The sequence below is a fragment of the Vipera berus genome, assembly GCF_964194415.1.
Source record: "Vipera berus genome assembly, chromosome: 5".
NCBI lineage: Eukaryota > Metazoa > Chordata > Lepidosauria > Squamata > Viperidae > Vipera > Vipera berus.
In genome coordinates, this window is record NC_138207.1 from 50,598,657 (window position 1) to 50,615,788 (window position 17,132).

At 35.8% G+C, this 17,132-nt stretch overlaps 1 protein-coding gene across 1 annotated transcript in view; it reads left to right on the top strand.

Annotated features, from left to right (window-relative positions):
* Positions 1 to 17,132, top strand: part of LOC308668561 (VPS10 domain-containing receptor SorCS3-like) — a gene marked incomplete at its 3' end in the record, with an annotated part of 516,653 nt that overhangs the window by 260,497 nt on the left and 239,024 nt on the right. Inside the window, exon 4 of the mRNA XM_081328566.1 lies at positions 4,391 to 4,549. Coding sequence (XP_081184692.1) covers positions 4,391 to 4,549 — 159 coding nt within the window. The remainder of the gene's footprint in view (positions 1 to 4,390; positions 4,550 to 17,132) is intronic.

Below are 17,132 nucleotides of genomic sequence, written 5' to 3' on the forward strand. Positions count from 1 at the left end.
CTTTTGTTTTTCAATTTTGCTGTAGAAAGTCCATATTAAAAGGGGAAGAGAGTCTGATAACCCCCTTTCCCATCAGGTTTTTTCCCTGATTGTGAATCCATTAATCTTTAATTCACAATCACAATCAGTTTCTTTTTGTTGGTGCTAAACTGAAGACTCAGATCAACTAGGACTGAACCTAGAGGCTAATAAAGACATGATAGTTTATGAAGACTGTGGCTACATTAAAGCAACAACAGTGAATAACTAGGAACAGATCAGGAACTGAACAGTGCAGGGTCAGTGCTTACATGTTCTGGATTAGTGAAGGTGATATAAGCATTGTTTTGAATTTAACACATGCCAGATGTTCCATGCTGGTTCTGTTTTGTCTCAGGGAAATTGTGTTGTTATTACTATCACCACGAATAGATCATTTCTGGCTTGGTTCCCTCCCCACAAAACTCCCTCCCCATCCAATTCTCTTTGTACCAATTATGGGGTATACCTTGATTGTCTGAGAAGCTCTGGGAAATAAAATTCCAAAAGAATTGCCTAGGGCTTCATTGGAAGAAGAGAGACAGCAGGCGTACATTGTGGCAATAAAGTAACGAAACATCTTTATTTCTCCACCTTTGCAATGCTATGTGGGAATGACTTTGGGAGATGGGGTGAATAGATATTGCCTATGAAAGATCAGATAATAGTATAGACCACAGCTGCAGACCAAGAGGCTAGGAAGAGCCCCACCCCTAAGTTCTTGGAATGTAATGGTAATGGTGGGAGAATTGTAGTTTCAGATTTGCAAAACTGATATCAGTCTTACCACATATGATCAGACAAAACTTGATAAGCTAATTCTGCTTTGTTGTAAAGCTACATCAACAGAATTGTGCATTGGATTCTGCACCTTGGACAGTTTTCATCCAGTTTCCATACTTCCTTTGTGAGGAAGGTTGGGGGGAAGTGATTGGGCAGCAACTGGAGAGGGATTTGGAGGAAGTGGATTATCTGGGCTTGTTTCAGTTGGATTTCAGGCCAGGGTACAGCACTGAGATTGCATTGGTCACATTTGTTGAAGACCAGGATGTCCTTGTGTTCCTTGATTTCTCAGTTGACTTTACCTATTTTTAGTGCTGTTTTGACAGCTACATTATTTAGCAGGTGCAGTTACCAATGCTAGTGCTACCTATAAAGTTCTTTCTGGCACAGGGCCTGGTTATCCAAGGATAGCCCATTTCATTTTTGTCTGTCCAGTATGTTCAAACCAAGTAGGTGTACTCTTGGTCCTTTCAATTATATGTTGCCACCTTGTGGGATTGATAGTAGGTCCCAGATGCTCAGAGGTGGACTCAGTAAAAAAAAAAAAGAATGCATTACTAACATATTAGTGCCATGGTCACAGTGTTCCTCTAAGCTGCATGCATGACCATGAATCCCCAAACAAAATGCCCAGATTCCCAACAAAGCTGGCCTAGAAAATCCCCAAACATAAACATGAATTGGGAGAAGGAGACAAATGTAATTGAAAAATCAATGGGAACCAATTCTGAGCAATTCTCTCCTAGGTGTCAAAGAATAGTGATTGCCATGTATACTGGGATGCATTTCTGGTTTCTGTTGGAACTGGAATTTGAAAATGCATCTCCTTGGATATAATTGAAATCATAACCTTTATTGTCTAACCATAGAGAAATATGCCTCATTTCACCCTACTATAGGATGGAAGGAAAGAAGGAAGGAAGGAAGGAAGGAAGGAAGGAAGGAAGGAAGGAAGGAAGGAAGGAAGGAAGGAAGGAAGGAAGGAAGTTGTTACTTAAGAAAAATGCTCTGGGAACATAGAAAATTATCTCCTTCCTGGCTGCCAACATTTATTTTCCAAATATAACTACATACACATCAACAATACTCACTAGCATCTGAAACAAAATAGTAATCAGTTATGAGTCATACATATCCCTTGCTCAACAAAGCAGTTCTACTTTTTTTCATTTGAAGTGCTAAACAAAAACTGCTGCAAACATGTTAAGGTCAGAACCAAGAAGTTAAAGCATGCCTTTTAAGTAAAAAATGAACTATGGGCTGCATCAACCATGCCCCAACAGTGCATAAAAAGAGCTCAACACCTTCCTCAAAGGCATAGAATATCTGTCTGTCAGTCTGTTTGTCTGGCATGCTACATACAGTATATAAAAGCATCCTGAATCTCAATATCAGTTGGACCTACATGCATCCCAGAGTACACATACATGCACAGATCTAAGCAGCAGACCAGAACCCAATATGTGGTACTATTTTTATATTAACATCACTTGTGTGTGAAATCAGTGGATATGTATGCACATACATTATTAAATTATGTCAGACAGTTGCTTTTCCTGAATATCATAAATATTAATTGACCCACATTAGATATAGATTTCTCAAGAGAATCTTCAAACATCAGTGTGTGTGCACACATGCATGCGCATGCATACACACACAAACATACTACCAAAACCCAACCTAATAATTTGCTTTTCAGAATTAGTTTAATAAAAAACAAACAAAGGCAGAATATGGTTTGGTCTCTCTCTCTCTCTATTTCTCTCCCTCCCTCTCCCATCTCTCTCTCTCTCTCTCTCTCTTTCTCCATGTATGCGTAGATAGATAAATAGATAGATAGATAGATAAAGAGAGAGAGAGAGAGAGATGCAGTTTCACCAAATAAATAGATCTTGAATTTGATCTTGGAATTTTGATCTTGCTTGGTCTAGTATCTACCTGTCTGGAAATAGTCAGCAATTGTGTGGAATTTACTATCAAAACACTGGTAGTGTCAACTTTTGTCCAGTTGTGGCTTTACCAGACCAGGATTATCCCACAAAACCTGATGCTATGTGCAAGGAATACAGCTAATACTACCAAGAAATTGTGACAGGAGCCTTTGATTTTTCATGCCAGAGAAAACTATATATAAAATAAGAGATATTTACCATCAGTCAGAACTGCTCCACGATTGAATTCAGTTGTCCCTTGATGTAATGTTTTCTTCTATAGTTTACGCTCTAGTTAATCTTCAGCGTCAGTCAGATCCATAATGGTTCTCTCACTGGGCCCTAGGCTGCTTTAGTGCCTGCTGCTTCGTTCCAAATTCTATACACATAACTCCTCACCTCGCCTAAGTCATTAGCAGTAGAGGTATGACCAGTCACTTGAATTTGAAAGCTAGCAAGGCAAAGATTAGTTCTTAGATAAGCTATCTTTATGAGAGCTATTACACAAGCATAATTAAAACACAAAACAAGTGTCTTCAAATGGTAACCCTTAATCCAGGCATGTTTGCAGTGTATAGTTAAAAAAGTCAAGACAGGGTCACACATCAATAATGGATGCAGCTTTAATTACTCCTCCTCCTCCTCCTCCTCCTCCTCCTCCTCCTCCTCCTCCTCCTCCTCCTCCTCCTCCTCCTCCTCCAAATTTATCTTAATTTCTTTAGCATACCCTGGACTCCACTACCTCAAATATGTATATTTAATAGTTCATATGTTGCATATTTTTTCTGCTGAGATGGGTTATTTCACTGGCACCTAGACTGGTCATTTCACTGGGATGAGTGGCTGATATCTGTGCACTCATTTTATAATTTCATTTTACTGTAATTCTTCTACACTTTCACATGTAAAGTTCTACATTTTAAGTATTCATTTAATTTGAACAATTTATAAAATAATGGCAAATCATTTATGCTGTTCTGTATTCTCTTTGCTCTACTGAGTTATGCATGTGAGTAAAATCTCTAAGTTCAAAAGGATTTGTTTTTAAACAGAATTAGAAAATTCATCTGATTATATTGGCCTGTATGTTTGAATCATGTATGGTTATCTCTTAGCTTGCGGGGATTCCTATATCCTAAATGAAAAATGATTGTGTTGGTCTTAGTTTTCTCAGTTAGTAGTTTGGCTCTGCTGAGCGTGTGTGGCTACAAATTTGAAAAATAAATTAATGATGCCATCTGGCTTTCTTTTAACAACACTCATCTGTTCAAAAGAAGTTAATATATGATTCTGCCTGGCAACCTTTTGTACATTATAGCAAGTGTCTATGCCATCATGACAGCATCAAAATTTCATGATCTTTTAAAGAGATGTTGTGAGATTTCAGCTTTCTCACATGAGAATTTCTGACATTTTGAGACTCTTAAATAAATTCTCAAGAGATTTTAGTGATATTTGAAGAGTGGAACGTCTCATTAGGCACCTGCAGATGATGCACTGCCAAACCCTGCTTAGCATTTAATGTGTGATTGTGGTTTGGTACCAGAATTCCTGGTGTGAAAATCTTACATAAATATGTGTTATATACGCATGATAGTAATTTCAATTCTTATTAAATTAGTAGACTTTCTTTAACTTTTCCTACTTTTTTATAGATAATGCTCTTAAGTGATCCTGAGATTGAAAGTAGCATACTCATCAGTAATGATGAAGGAGCCACCTATCAAAAATATCGACTCAGCTTCTACATCCAGAGTCTGCTCTTCCATCCTAAGCAAGAAGACTGGATTCTAGCATACAGCATTGACCAAAAGGTACATGCCCTTCTCCTTGGACACATACCCAAGCTCCATTTCAAATGCAATACCAAATGGTAGTTTAGCATTACACATACTGCTAGCAACAACTGTTATCTTATTCCCATATATCCCTCTTCAGGGCTTGGACTTTCATACTTTTTCATTAGGTAATTTTATTCAGGCATGATAAATCAATATTCATGACTTATTTTTCTTTCCTGTGTACAAGTAGTCTGCTGATGTTGTGAGGCCCATTTACTCTTGTTTCATTCCTCTCTCTTTGCACAAAAGAAGTGAAACTAACAGGACTATAGTTCTTTGTTTTGATGTCAAATTCCAGGTTTGTGGCACCCAACCAAGTCAGGTTTCATAAGCCAATAACAAATTCTCTTGGGTGTATTTTCAATGCAACATCAAACAGAAAGAGAAAAACATGCTCATAGTTTCATAGTAGCAGTGACCATTTAGCTTATGGCAAAGATGAAAAAAATGCTTTTAATGCAAGGTGCAAGGCACACACAGTTTTTTGTATTATCATTTTGCAACCCAATAGAGTTTGTTCTAAAAGGCTGGACAGTTATGAGCCTGGTTTTAAATATTCCCAGGAAGGCAACCTGGTTACCTGCTGCAACCACAACAGGTTATGTCTTCCTTTGAACTATGCAGATCCCATCTATACATAATTTCTCAATTTGGATTTATGCTATTAGAATGTATCATTGCAGTGTGGGGAAGAAGAAACCTACAGTCTCATTGGTTGCTCTATTTTTGGAAGTCACTTACTTTGATGTGAATTAGGTTGTCCCAGAAGTATTGACACTATAATACAATTTGCAATGCATCTCTCTCATACAAAATATTCTTTGGCACAAAGACATTAATGATTTTATTGGAGAAAGCAATATACTTACATATTCAGGATGTGCCTAAGATAGCACATTCTGAAAAATAGTTATAAAACGTTGTTAGAGTAAAAACGTATAATGTCATTTATCTGTTAATTTTCCATAAGGTGTTCTGTCTAATTCCTTCTATAGTCTTTTTATCTATTAACAATATAGTTAAGCAGTAAAGATTCATACTGGATGACTGAGCTAATAGAAGCAATTAAGATTATGAAGCACATTATGGGCGATTTTCCCCTCAAGCATTTAGCAGGGATATAAATAGAAATATTAATTCTCCAAAGTCCCATTTTTTATGGGCCTGTGCATCTATATAGTCCTAAAATTCTTGATATAACGACTCTTAACTGGGTGAACAGTGCATCAGAGGACAACAGTTTTTGAACCAAGATATGCTAACTGAAACAGATGAGCTAATTAACAGAATATGTCCAGAAACCAGGACTCATAACTCCAGAGAGAATGAAATTTGGGAAATTTGTGGCTGCTTCAGTACTAGTGGATGCTGCTGTGGTCATGTAAACTTCATTTTACACTTTCCCAGCTAGTCTAACAATCACTCACTCACTCACTCACTCACTCAGTCACCCACCCACCCACCCACCCACCCACTCACCCACCCACCCAGCAGCCACCGCCATATTCCTGCCTGCTGTAAATGAAAAGGAAAGGTGAAGGAAGAGAAAAAGGAACAGGGAGGAAGAAACTCCCTTGCACCCTTCCTGGCCTATGCCATTCTCCTCCACACATTTTTCCCAGCCTGGCCCAACCCCCCCTCCTCCTTTCTCAACTTGTGCCACCTTCCATGTGCCTTCTCCAACCCAAGAAGCACCTCTCTGCACCCCCACACGTTTCTTGATACATGCTGCCTCTGATGCCATCCCCTATTGGTGTGGCACTTGTCACAAACCCTAGCAACACCCATTCTTTCTTTTTAACTTATACCATCCCCTGCATACCTTACCCAACCTATACAGAACTCTCATGCACCCCAGGTAACTTTCCTGAACTATGATGTCCAATCACATGCCCTCACTGACCTGTGTGGCATCTCTGGTTCAAACACTCTTCCCAACCCATGCAACAAATTTTGTGTAACCCCAAATACTGTTCCTGACTCACAACCCTACATACTCTTTTATTCCTCCCCCAATTGGCAGCAGCCACTTACTTACCTGCTGACCTTGGATTTGCAATGTCCAGTTAGTTTTTCCCTGCAAGCTTCTCACAAAGTAAATGGCGAAGCCATCAAATAGTCAAGAGAGGGAGGGAAGAGACTAAGTAAGGGAAGGAAGGAAGGAAGGAAGGAAGGAAGGAAGGAAGGAAGGAAGGAAGGAAGGAAGGAAGGAAGGAAAACAGTGATGAAGGGAGGTGAAGAGGGAAGACAAGAAGGGGTAGGGCGGAGGGAAGGAGAGAGGGAGAGAAGAAAGGAAGGAGGGAAGGAAGGAAGGATTTCTGATGCTCACTACTAGCTTCCCACCAGGAAACTCAATGGGGAAATTGGGAAGACATTGGAGGTCATTCCCACTCCCACTGCTTTTTTGCTCACCCATCATCATTCTGTTTCTCTGTTTAGATAAGGAAATACCTCTGAAACTAGTAACACATAGAACTTTAAAACTAAGCAGAGGACAGAAGATCACTTTTTTTCTTTTCTTATATGTTATTTGTGAATATTTGATTCCTGTGACTGTATTGAACTGCGAACCATTTAAACTCTGATATTAATGGTCTATAGATTTAGAAGAGAAAAAGATTAAAAATGTTTTCACAGAAATGTTTTTTTCTAGACATATTCATTAGGAATCTTAATAATCTTAATAATTTCATCTTTATTCTGTCTGGAGAGCAGATATAAGGGAATTGTGAGCAGCGCCAAGGACATAGAGAATGTAAGGCATATGAATGATAGATTCTGAAGTTATTCTTTAAGTGTCTGTATGTTTGCAAAATTTATACTGAATTTTTGTTCTTGGTGAATAAACTTCATTAATGCTCATTTAGCAAAAGGTATTGATATTTTTTTTTGCTGTCCTGTACCACAATCACACAAATATTTCATACCTACATGATTTAACTAATTTGTAAACATTCTATTATATAATGCATAGGTACATCAGAAATATATTGTTAATTATCTAATGATGCAATGATGATATTTTCAGATAGATAACCATATTAAATGGCTTTACCATACCAGGCCAAATGTCAAAACTGTACCATTTGATGTTGCTGAATGGACTGATGTTGTTTTTAAGCTAGAAAGCAAAAAAGAAAAAAAATCAATTGTGGTTATGCTTATAAAAAGCATCTGTAAGAATTGGATTTGATATGTGATGTACCTGTCAAGATGTTTCCTTTGGGATATGTTGACTCTGGGTTGGAATGTCTTGCTAAAACTCTTATATGGTTCAAATACTTCACTCAAAATTCTGCTGAAGAAGCAAAATATTAAGAGACAGATTTCCCCCCCCCCCACTTCACTTGATGATGATAGATGAAGAAATTCAAGAGGTTTCACATGTGGGCTTATTGATTTAGAGTTTGTCATGGCTCCAGTTTGGTGAATAACATAGAAGCCAAAACTGCTTGCTTGTTTGTTTACAATATTTAATCTTTGAAGATCAAAGGAACAGTACCAGTACCATTTAGTATTAAGTATTGTCAAGAGTATATAATCTCAACAGATTGAAAGAGGTTATTTTGGATATGTTAGCCTTGCAAGATAGTCCAAACAGGAAGTATATCCAATTATACTTTATTGTAGGGTAACATTAACGAATCTCACAAAAGTACATTTCCCTCCCATCACGTTTGCAGGTTTAGAAATTAGGGAGGATTCCTTCTAAGATGTTTGTCATAACTACATTTCTTTTGCAGGCTACACTGCCTCTTACCCAACTTTGATGGTGGTTCTTCTCCCTGTCTCTCATAGCTATTTCCACATACCATTACAGCTTACCATAGCAGAGAAAAGAGGCTTACTGGGATACACAAAGTATATTGGAAATCTCTTTCCAATGTAATATTTAATGCAAGGATAGTACCATGTCTATTGAATTTATTTTTAAATTTAAAGAAATAAACTGTCAGACATTTTAACTATTGGTAAACATAATATCTACATTATCTATATTGATAGTTTTGAGTATTATGGTGATATCCAAAGAGACTGTAATAACAAGCGATACATTTGCAAGGATAGTATGAACCTATTTCTCTATATAGCATTTCCCAACCCAGGGTGTTTTTAATATATTGGACTGACCTTGTATGAGGATCAGCCCCATTTGTAAGGTATCAGATGGGAAAAACTTTCTTAATGCATTGTGATTGCAAAAACCAGTAGATAACGATGTCCTTTTGCAAATAATAACATTAATATTATAATTCAAATGTGTTTGTATAAAACAACAGAAAAAATGAATCTTGTATCTTCTTTTCTTGAACATGAATCAAGAACAAAACAATATTTTTAGAAAATATGTAATTGACTTAAACATTTCTGTGTTAATCATAGTGGTGAGATCAAACAGCAATTAAATGCATTTTTAAAAGCTGCGTTGCCATGGGTATCACTCACAGGCAAAAGATGACCTTAGACCATTGGTTGTCCTTGGTGAAAAGATCAAATGAAGATTGATATGTTCTTTATCTCTTCTTTGAAGTTTCATCCACTTTCCAGAAAGGACAAGAATAAATTTGGTCTTATTTGTTATAGTAAAAGAGAGTCAATACGGCTGATTGACCTGTTTTAAGTGTCAGTCAACCTGAATAATTGGGGAATGTGCCATCTTATATAAGGCAGAGGGGACAGTATGCAGTCTGATGCTAAAGCAAATCAATTTGTTGTTTGTTCAAGATGCATTGCTTTCTGATAGATATAATCTGTTTTAAATCTCAATTCCCATGTGCACAATTCATCTACTTCTTAAAGGGAACTGTTGAATGATCCACTGGGTCCATGCATACCAATATGTTTTGTAATATTCTTTTCAAAAAAAGAAGTCTGTATTTTAGAAGAAATCTGGTAACATAGGAAACCCACATATAAGGTTAGCTCAAAGTTATCTATCTATGGAGATTTATAATGGAGTCTAGTCACTATAGCCTTCAAATATGCTTTCAAGTAAGCATCTAGCAGAAACCTGATTTCGTTAAAAAGATTCATTTATTAACATTTTTAAACCTCCCATTAGCCAAAGCTCTTTGGGTCATTACATGATTGAAATTAATAGTTTTGCCATGAAAAGCTCCTTTTCCCAAATACTTTCCTTCCTTTTCCTGGCCTTGCCAGGTTCCATTCATCCCATATTTAACATTTATCATATTTTGTGTGAAAGATATGGTTCAATATGAAATATTTTTAAGGGAATAGAGGTTAAAACATAAGAAGTAAAATTATTACAGTAAAACATTGTTATTGACAAACTGATCAGATTTTATTCTGCAAAATCTGTAATGTTTTATTTTAAAATATGGAAATGAATATGTTGTGTATATTAAGACTCTATATTACAGTTTAAGAACTAACTGAAGAGCATAAGAATACCATAATTAATAACAGACAATCCGAAAGACCCTGAATTTGTCTATCATGAAAAACATATATATTTAAAGTCTAATTCAGCGACCTGCCATTATGACACATGGTATTCAATCTTCATCCTAGCAAAGTATTTCCAGTAACCAGAGCCCCAATTTGAAAGTATAATTCTGGGTATGATTTGATCATGGCTTTTTAGATTGCATAATATCTATATGTACCTAGAAGATGACAGTAAAATAGATGATATGTATGAAGAAGCATAAGGAAAATTACTTAAAAATGAAAACTTTCTCCAAATATTTTTATGCCTCAACAAAATATAGTTAGTTTTGTAATACATTTATATCAGCCAGAGAAAAATTGCATACCTAACAAATGTTCTAAACTAAAGATGCATTGCATGGAAAACAATTTTAAAATGATAGAAATTAGAATGTAAAACAGAAGCTTTCCATATCAAGTAAAATTTCAAAAAACCGTCTAAAAGAAGACATTTTGTCTTGTTTGTCAGGGCTTTGTGTGAAGTACAGCAATCAGATTCACAACTGTTCATTCCAAAGCAGACCAAATAAGAGAATTAGGAAGCTATAAATATGAAGACATTGTTCATCAAACAGAAGCTTGGAATCCAATATTCTGTATATGCTAGCGCCCAGACTGGAATGTTCTGATACTTCCTCTTATCATCCATAACATAACATATAACCTAACCTAACCTAACCTATGTGGCAGATAAAACATAAACTCTAGTCCAAAATGAGGCAAAGAAAAGTTATGAAGGAGGTGGGATGGGCTATCTTTAGAACTCTAAAGTGTCCAGCTACTGGCTATAGCAAGGGAAGAAGGACTTAAAGCAACTTGTCTTGTAGTTCTCCTTTTTAGAAGAGAATATTTGTTGCTCAGCACTGAACTGTGGGGTCCTTGGTCCTCTGACTTTAGTGGTTTTCTTGCAGACATTTCATTACCAAACTAGATAACATCATCAGTGCTAGTAGTCCATTAGTTTACTTATTTGGTAATGAAACATCTGCAAGAAAACCTCAGAGAGAACGAAGGGCCCCAACAGTTCTTCTCATTCCCAAGAAAAAAGAAAGAGAGAGATTAGGCAGGCTGAATTTTCCAGGCATAGATATAGGACGAAGATTGTAGAGCAAGAAACAGTCTAACATACTGTATATAAGCACTAGCTTGCTTGTTTCAATGGCCATAGACACACAGGCTCCTGACATGGTCGTCTGATTGCCATTTGAGCATTCAGCAGCTGGCCCACATTTATAACTATTTGCTTCACATGACTGCAATTTATGAGGGTTTTTTTTTTTTGCTAGAAACTGGTATTTACTTCCAGTTTCTGGCAAAAAAAACCCCAAACCCTGTTGTGATAATGGGCTACCTTGACAGCTATGGCATTTGCTTAACAACGGCCACATTCACTTAATGATCCCTGCAAAAAAGATTGTAAAATTGGGCACAGTCACATGGTAACCTGCTTCACTACTGGCACTACTTACAACTGTAATTCTGGACTAAAGCATAATAATAAGTCAAGGATTTTCTGTAAGGGGTTTTCAGTTTACCATAAATGTAGATATTTTTTCTTCTCTAAACAAAGAGGATAATTTGGCCACCTCTGCAACTTCCATCATCTTTAGTAATCATTCCTCTGTTGTAGGTAGTGTCAATCCTTTCCACTTTTCTGTATATAATAGTCTCACCAGAGTTGCCATACATAAAAACAAAGTTCCATGACTTTTTTTTTTCTAGTTGCATGCCTGTTAGTCTCAAAAGAAAAATCTCTGGTTCCAACTGTACTTTAACTTTTAAAATCATCTGAATTAATGCATCCAAAACGTTTTGGCTGTTTTACATGTTCACCAAATGACAGGGTATAGCTATTGAAAAACATCTTTGATGACCAAAGCCTCTTGTTAAATAGCATAACAGTTTTGCTTAGCTGACTGAAGCTGTTGGGGGGAAAATATATAGGAAAACAAGTTGTTATCAAACTCTGAAACAGATTTTAAAAGTACATCACTCAAGGCAAAATGAAACATACCAGCCTCAGCCAAAAAGGGGCATGTAGATACAGAAAACTACAGAAATGACCTTGGAGAAACTATGTATTGGCAGTTACAAAAACATGTTCCAGGCCTGGGATCAAGGAAAAACACTAACTTGAAGGGATAATAATAGGAACTAGATGGCTGGCAGTGGGTTAAGAAGTGCATACTTCACAATATCCCACAATTATGTCTTGTCTGATTATTTGAAAGGATTTGGGGGCCTTGGAATCCTAACCAAAGGAAGCAGCTTTCTGGATAAAAATGAATCAGCAGATAATTAGGAGCAAAACTAGAAACAAATATAAGATAAAAATAGGCAAAATCTAATATATGATATATGTTCCTAACAATGCAGATTCCACATAAAATAGTTTCAGCTTTTCTCAATTCATCTGAAATTGCTTTGAAGAAATATTATAGCTGAAATAATCCATGACATGCAATTGAAAGATGCATTTTTTTCCAGTTTGCTATAGATCTTATAAGAGAGTAAAAACTATTCATTCCCTGTATCTGCAGCTTAAATAAGAAAATAATCTAAATATAAATGTGCCCAGTATAGGTCCTGAAAAGCACAACTCCTTCAAAGATTGATATAAAGCTAAACAGCTTTACAGTACGTTCAAACTTTCCATAATGGATATTAAAGCATTTAAATATTCATGTCTCGCTTTTGTGCAAATCAGGTTATAGGCTCCTCTGAGATCTAATTTGCAGCCACTTCAAGAGTTCAAAAATGAAGGGATAAGAGTATTGATCCCAAACGATTGTGAAGTTCAGAAGTTAGTCATTGTGGACTACACAAAGGGAACCATCTTTCTTAACAAAAAGTTAAGAACAATTGTAGATGAAAAATAAACCTACAAAGCTTTTGGATAGACAAAGCTTTCATGCCTCAATGGTCCTTTAGACAGGCCAGTTTATCTTTGATATTGGCTAGTGGCAGTTTGGAAATCTAAAATTCAGGAACAAACTGATGGCAGGAGCAAAGTATATGCTTTCCTTTCTCTCCACAAATATCAGCATAGTTCACATATTTGCCATGTAAGCTATAAGGAAGATATTCTATAGAATGTTTCAATGAGGAATTTGAGACAATATAGAAGTCACAATCTCTGATTAATTTAAGGGTTAAATCATGCTAGTCTCATTAATTATTGAATTGTGAACATTACTGGTGAAAAAGTAATTGCAAGACTAAATAAAGATATAGGGTCTTCTGAATACTTTTTTTCAGGTTAGCAAGAGATGTCCAGTGCACTTAAAGACAGTCCTGAACGTAATAGTAGTTTCACAGTATAAAATCAGTAGTTTTAAGTGGCTGATACATAATATGGAAATATTGTGCTAAGCTGCAGTGGAAGGTTCATTGAAATTGCTTTGGCAGCAGAGAATATTATTGCTTACTATTGTATTTCTGAGTCTGTCTGGGTCTGTAGCGATACAGGATGAGACTTTGAAGAAGGAACCAGAAACTAAAGGAGAGCAATTGAATTTGACATCCTAATACAAAATGAAGGTTATTTTTGAATAATGGCACCAGAAATTAATTTAAGATTGTCTCTGTAAATAGACTATATCAAAGATATGATGAAAGAGGAACAAGTTTTACTTAACAAGATCGAGACTGATCTGAAAGTAGTTTCAAAAATGACAGGCTAGAAGAATCAGATGGAAAAAGATGCTACACTGGACATAAATATATTGGCTGATGTCTTAATAATTAAAATGATTAGAACAGGGGTCCCCAACCTCTGTTTGAAACTGAGCCACAAAAATGGCAAGTGAGCATGTGCATGCACATCCCTATTTGCAAGAGCACCTGGCGAGTGCATGCACGTATGCTCCATTTGCATGAGCAGTGGCCGCATATGCACACCGCTTGCGTAAATGGAACTGTGTCCACACATGCTTACTGACAGAATCATCCCCTCTCCCCCCCACACAGGAAGGATTGTAATGTTGGTTTATTTATCTCTGGTAGCCCTTTTTCTGAACCTCATCGTTCAAGTAATAAGTTTTTATGTATTTGTTTATAGATAAAAGATGGGATAGGGCAGCATTGTAAGTTTGATAAATAAATAGATAAAGTGTATGTATTATATTTGATCAGAGGTTGATAAATTATAGTAACTTCTGACAAAAGATGAAGTCATTTATAAATTTCTTTTCTGTTACTTTACTATATTCCTATTTTTTCTTTCTTTTCTATTTTTCTTTCAATGTTTGTTTTGACCTACTTTTTATTCTTTTTCAGATTTTATTTGCTTTTATCTTTTTGACTGTAATCTTTAATAAAATTACTATAAAATACTATAGTAAACCATATAAAGAAAAGGTTATTTGTCCTGAAATCCTATGTTTTTATATAAGTTTGGGCTTGCATCCTGGATCTTTTCCTACATCTCTTGTAATCAGTTGCAATATAGCTAGTCATTTCAACTATATTAAAACTTACCCTTGAAGTTTCTGCCAACTGTCTTTTGTTTACAAACATGTACACACACACAGAGAGAGAGAGAGAGAGAGAGAGAGAGAGAGAGAGAGAGAGAGAGAGAGAGAGAGAGAGAGAGAAAAGAGAATTAGTCACCAGCATGAACCTTTGAACTATGCAGTCTAAAAAATGGAGGATGTTGTTATTTTATTATTTATTTATCTATCTATTTATGTATGCCATTGCTATGGATTTTTCATAAATGAAGTAGGAAAAAGCCATCTGCTTAAAGTAGGAAATATTCATGGAAATGTCTCATAAACATGTTCGAATTTCACAAAATATATATGAAAAAGTAATATAAAGAGAACTATTATGTGAAAAACCTCTTCTCAAACAATATTTGCATTGGGATAATTAAATATAAACTTAAAATGAAACAGTAGCCTATTAAGACAGAGCAAACTGTGGTTGGAGAAGAGGCGTGGCTGTAGGTTTCCAAGACTCATTGAATATTTGATCCTGATTTCATTTTCTACTGGGAGGATATTATTGTTATATTGTTATGAATGACAATAGTGAGTATACCCCCCAGAGCTGCCATCTGACAAGGAGCACCACAGTGTGCATAATAACAGACGACCTGTGGAAAAATGCATGCTGCTAAAAGAACTAACTCCAAGTTCAGGAATATTTAACAGTAATGGGGAAGCAAGTTTTTGAATATGGTAATCATGCAAGGAATCAGAATCACTTAGCTTCATTTACAAATTATGAATATGTAAAAGCACCTTTAAATGAAAGGATGGCTAAAACAGAAATAGTGTTTGCTCAATTCATTAAGGGGAAGACAATTTATCATCACCATTTTGCCGCCCTTCCTTAAAGAGTAGCGTTATGCAAATACCAGAAAAATCAAGACCAAATGCTCATTCTTCAGTGTGATGAATATTTTTATAATTCTAATTAGCTCTAGTCATTTAGTCTTGCAATTTTCTCCAATCTAGCCAATTTGAAATGAAAATAGATGCCTTGATTACCAAACTCATTAGCAAAGGAGCACCCTTCTCTTCAACTCTTTTGCTGCTGGAGCAAACATGAACTGAATCAGGTAACGGGGACTTGAGCTATGGGCTGCAAAAATGGAATAACCTTAAATGTTCACTCTATAAAATGTTCAAATTGCTGCACATTCTGTTGCAATGTGAGATATATCACTCATTAAATTTAACAAAAACATCTTTTAAAATGCTTTAATTAAGTGGAGTTCCTATAGCAGGTAATATAATCAGATGTCACAATTGTTTACCTTTGAAGCCGAGAAAACATTAAACTTGGCAGGAAGAAATATGATTCTGCATTTATCATGGTAACTTTATTAATGCTGGTAGTTTTTTTATGGAAGTTATAAAATTTAATTATGTGGCAGCTACCCACTTATTTTGAGAATAGATAGTGCATTCTGTACCAGCCACGAACTGAATTCTGAATGCATGTTGATCCATAGCGAGCAAAAGAAGCCAACTATGAAAGCTTATTAAGTTTAAAGCTTTCTTTTGCTTAGTAGCAGATCTTAATTGTCTCCACTTCCCTATTGAAAGGAACAATTGAATGATGTGTCAAATTTACCCAGCATAGAACCCCTATTATGCAAAATAAGATCTCTATTTCCATCAGAATAGTACTTATATTTATTACATTATTTTGGAATCTTAGTAATCAATTCAGTTAAAAGACTTGATGTCTAGGGAATATTTAAATGTCTTTTAATCTGCTGTGAGGAAACAACACAATGAGAAATGTCATTAGTGGTAGCTCAGGAGAGAAAATTCTATTGTCTAATAATTGATTATTATAAACATCTGCTATTTGCTACAGCTTAAAGATTTAGAAAGAAAGTAACTTCTGACTCATTTTAGGGCTATATTGTAGAAGATGCATCATCAAATGCACCATCAGTCATGAGTCCCTTCAAGCCCTCAAGAGGTCTAAGTCCAGCCCACTGTGAATTCCTTCTACTCTTATCTCCTGCTAATTTTTCTTGGCCATCAGTAGTTCAGATTCTTGTAGAGAGCTTGAGCTTGCAATAAACCATTATAGCCATTTGAACTGTCTGGATCTCCTGATTTTCCTGGCACTTGACATATAAAATGTATCCCTAATAACCATCTACTATGTTTTATTTTAAATATATTGAAACCTTTTCAAGCAATTTGCTTAGTAATCAGGATACAAATTATAAATAAACATAGCTTCTGCAGTAAAATAATTTGGTTGTCAAGTCCTTCGAGAAGGAACAAAAAGCAGACAGTTGATATGCAGTCTTAGCCTGTCCCTTCTTCAGTTTATAATGTTTGCAAGCAAAGCATATAGCAGATTGAAGAAGCAAATGCTCATAAAATACTTCCCCCCCCAGCATCATATATTTTAATTATCTCAAAATGAGAAGTAGCATCTTGCCTAATACTGGAAATCCAACTGAATATTTAAATCAAAAGGATTCCATAACAAAACTTTGTAGAAATGTATAAGAAAAATCTTGAGTCTTGTTTACTAACTTAAATTAAGTTACCGTATATACTTGAGTATAAGCCGAATTTTTCAGCCCACTTTTTGGGCTGAAAAATCCCACTTCGGCTTATACTCC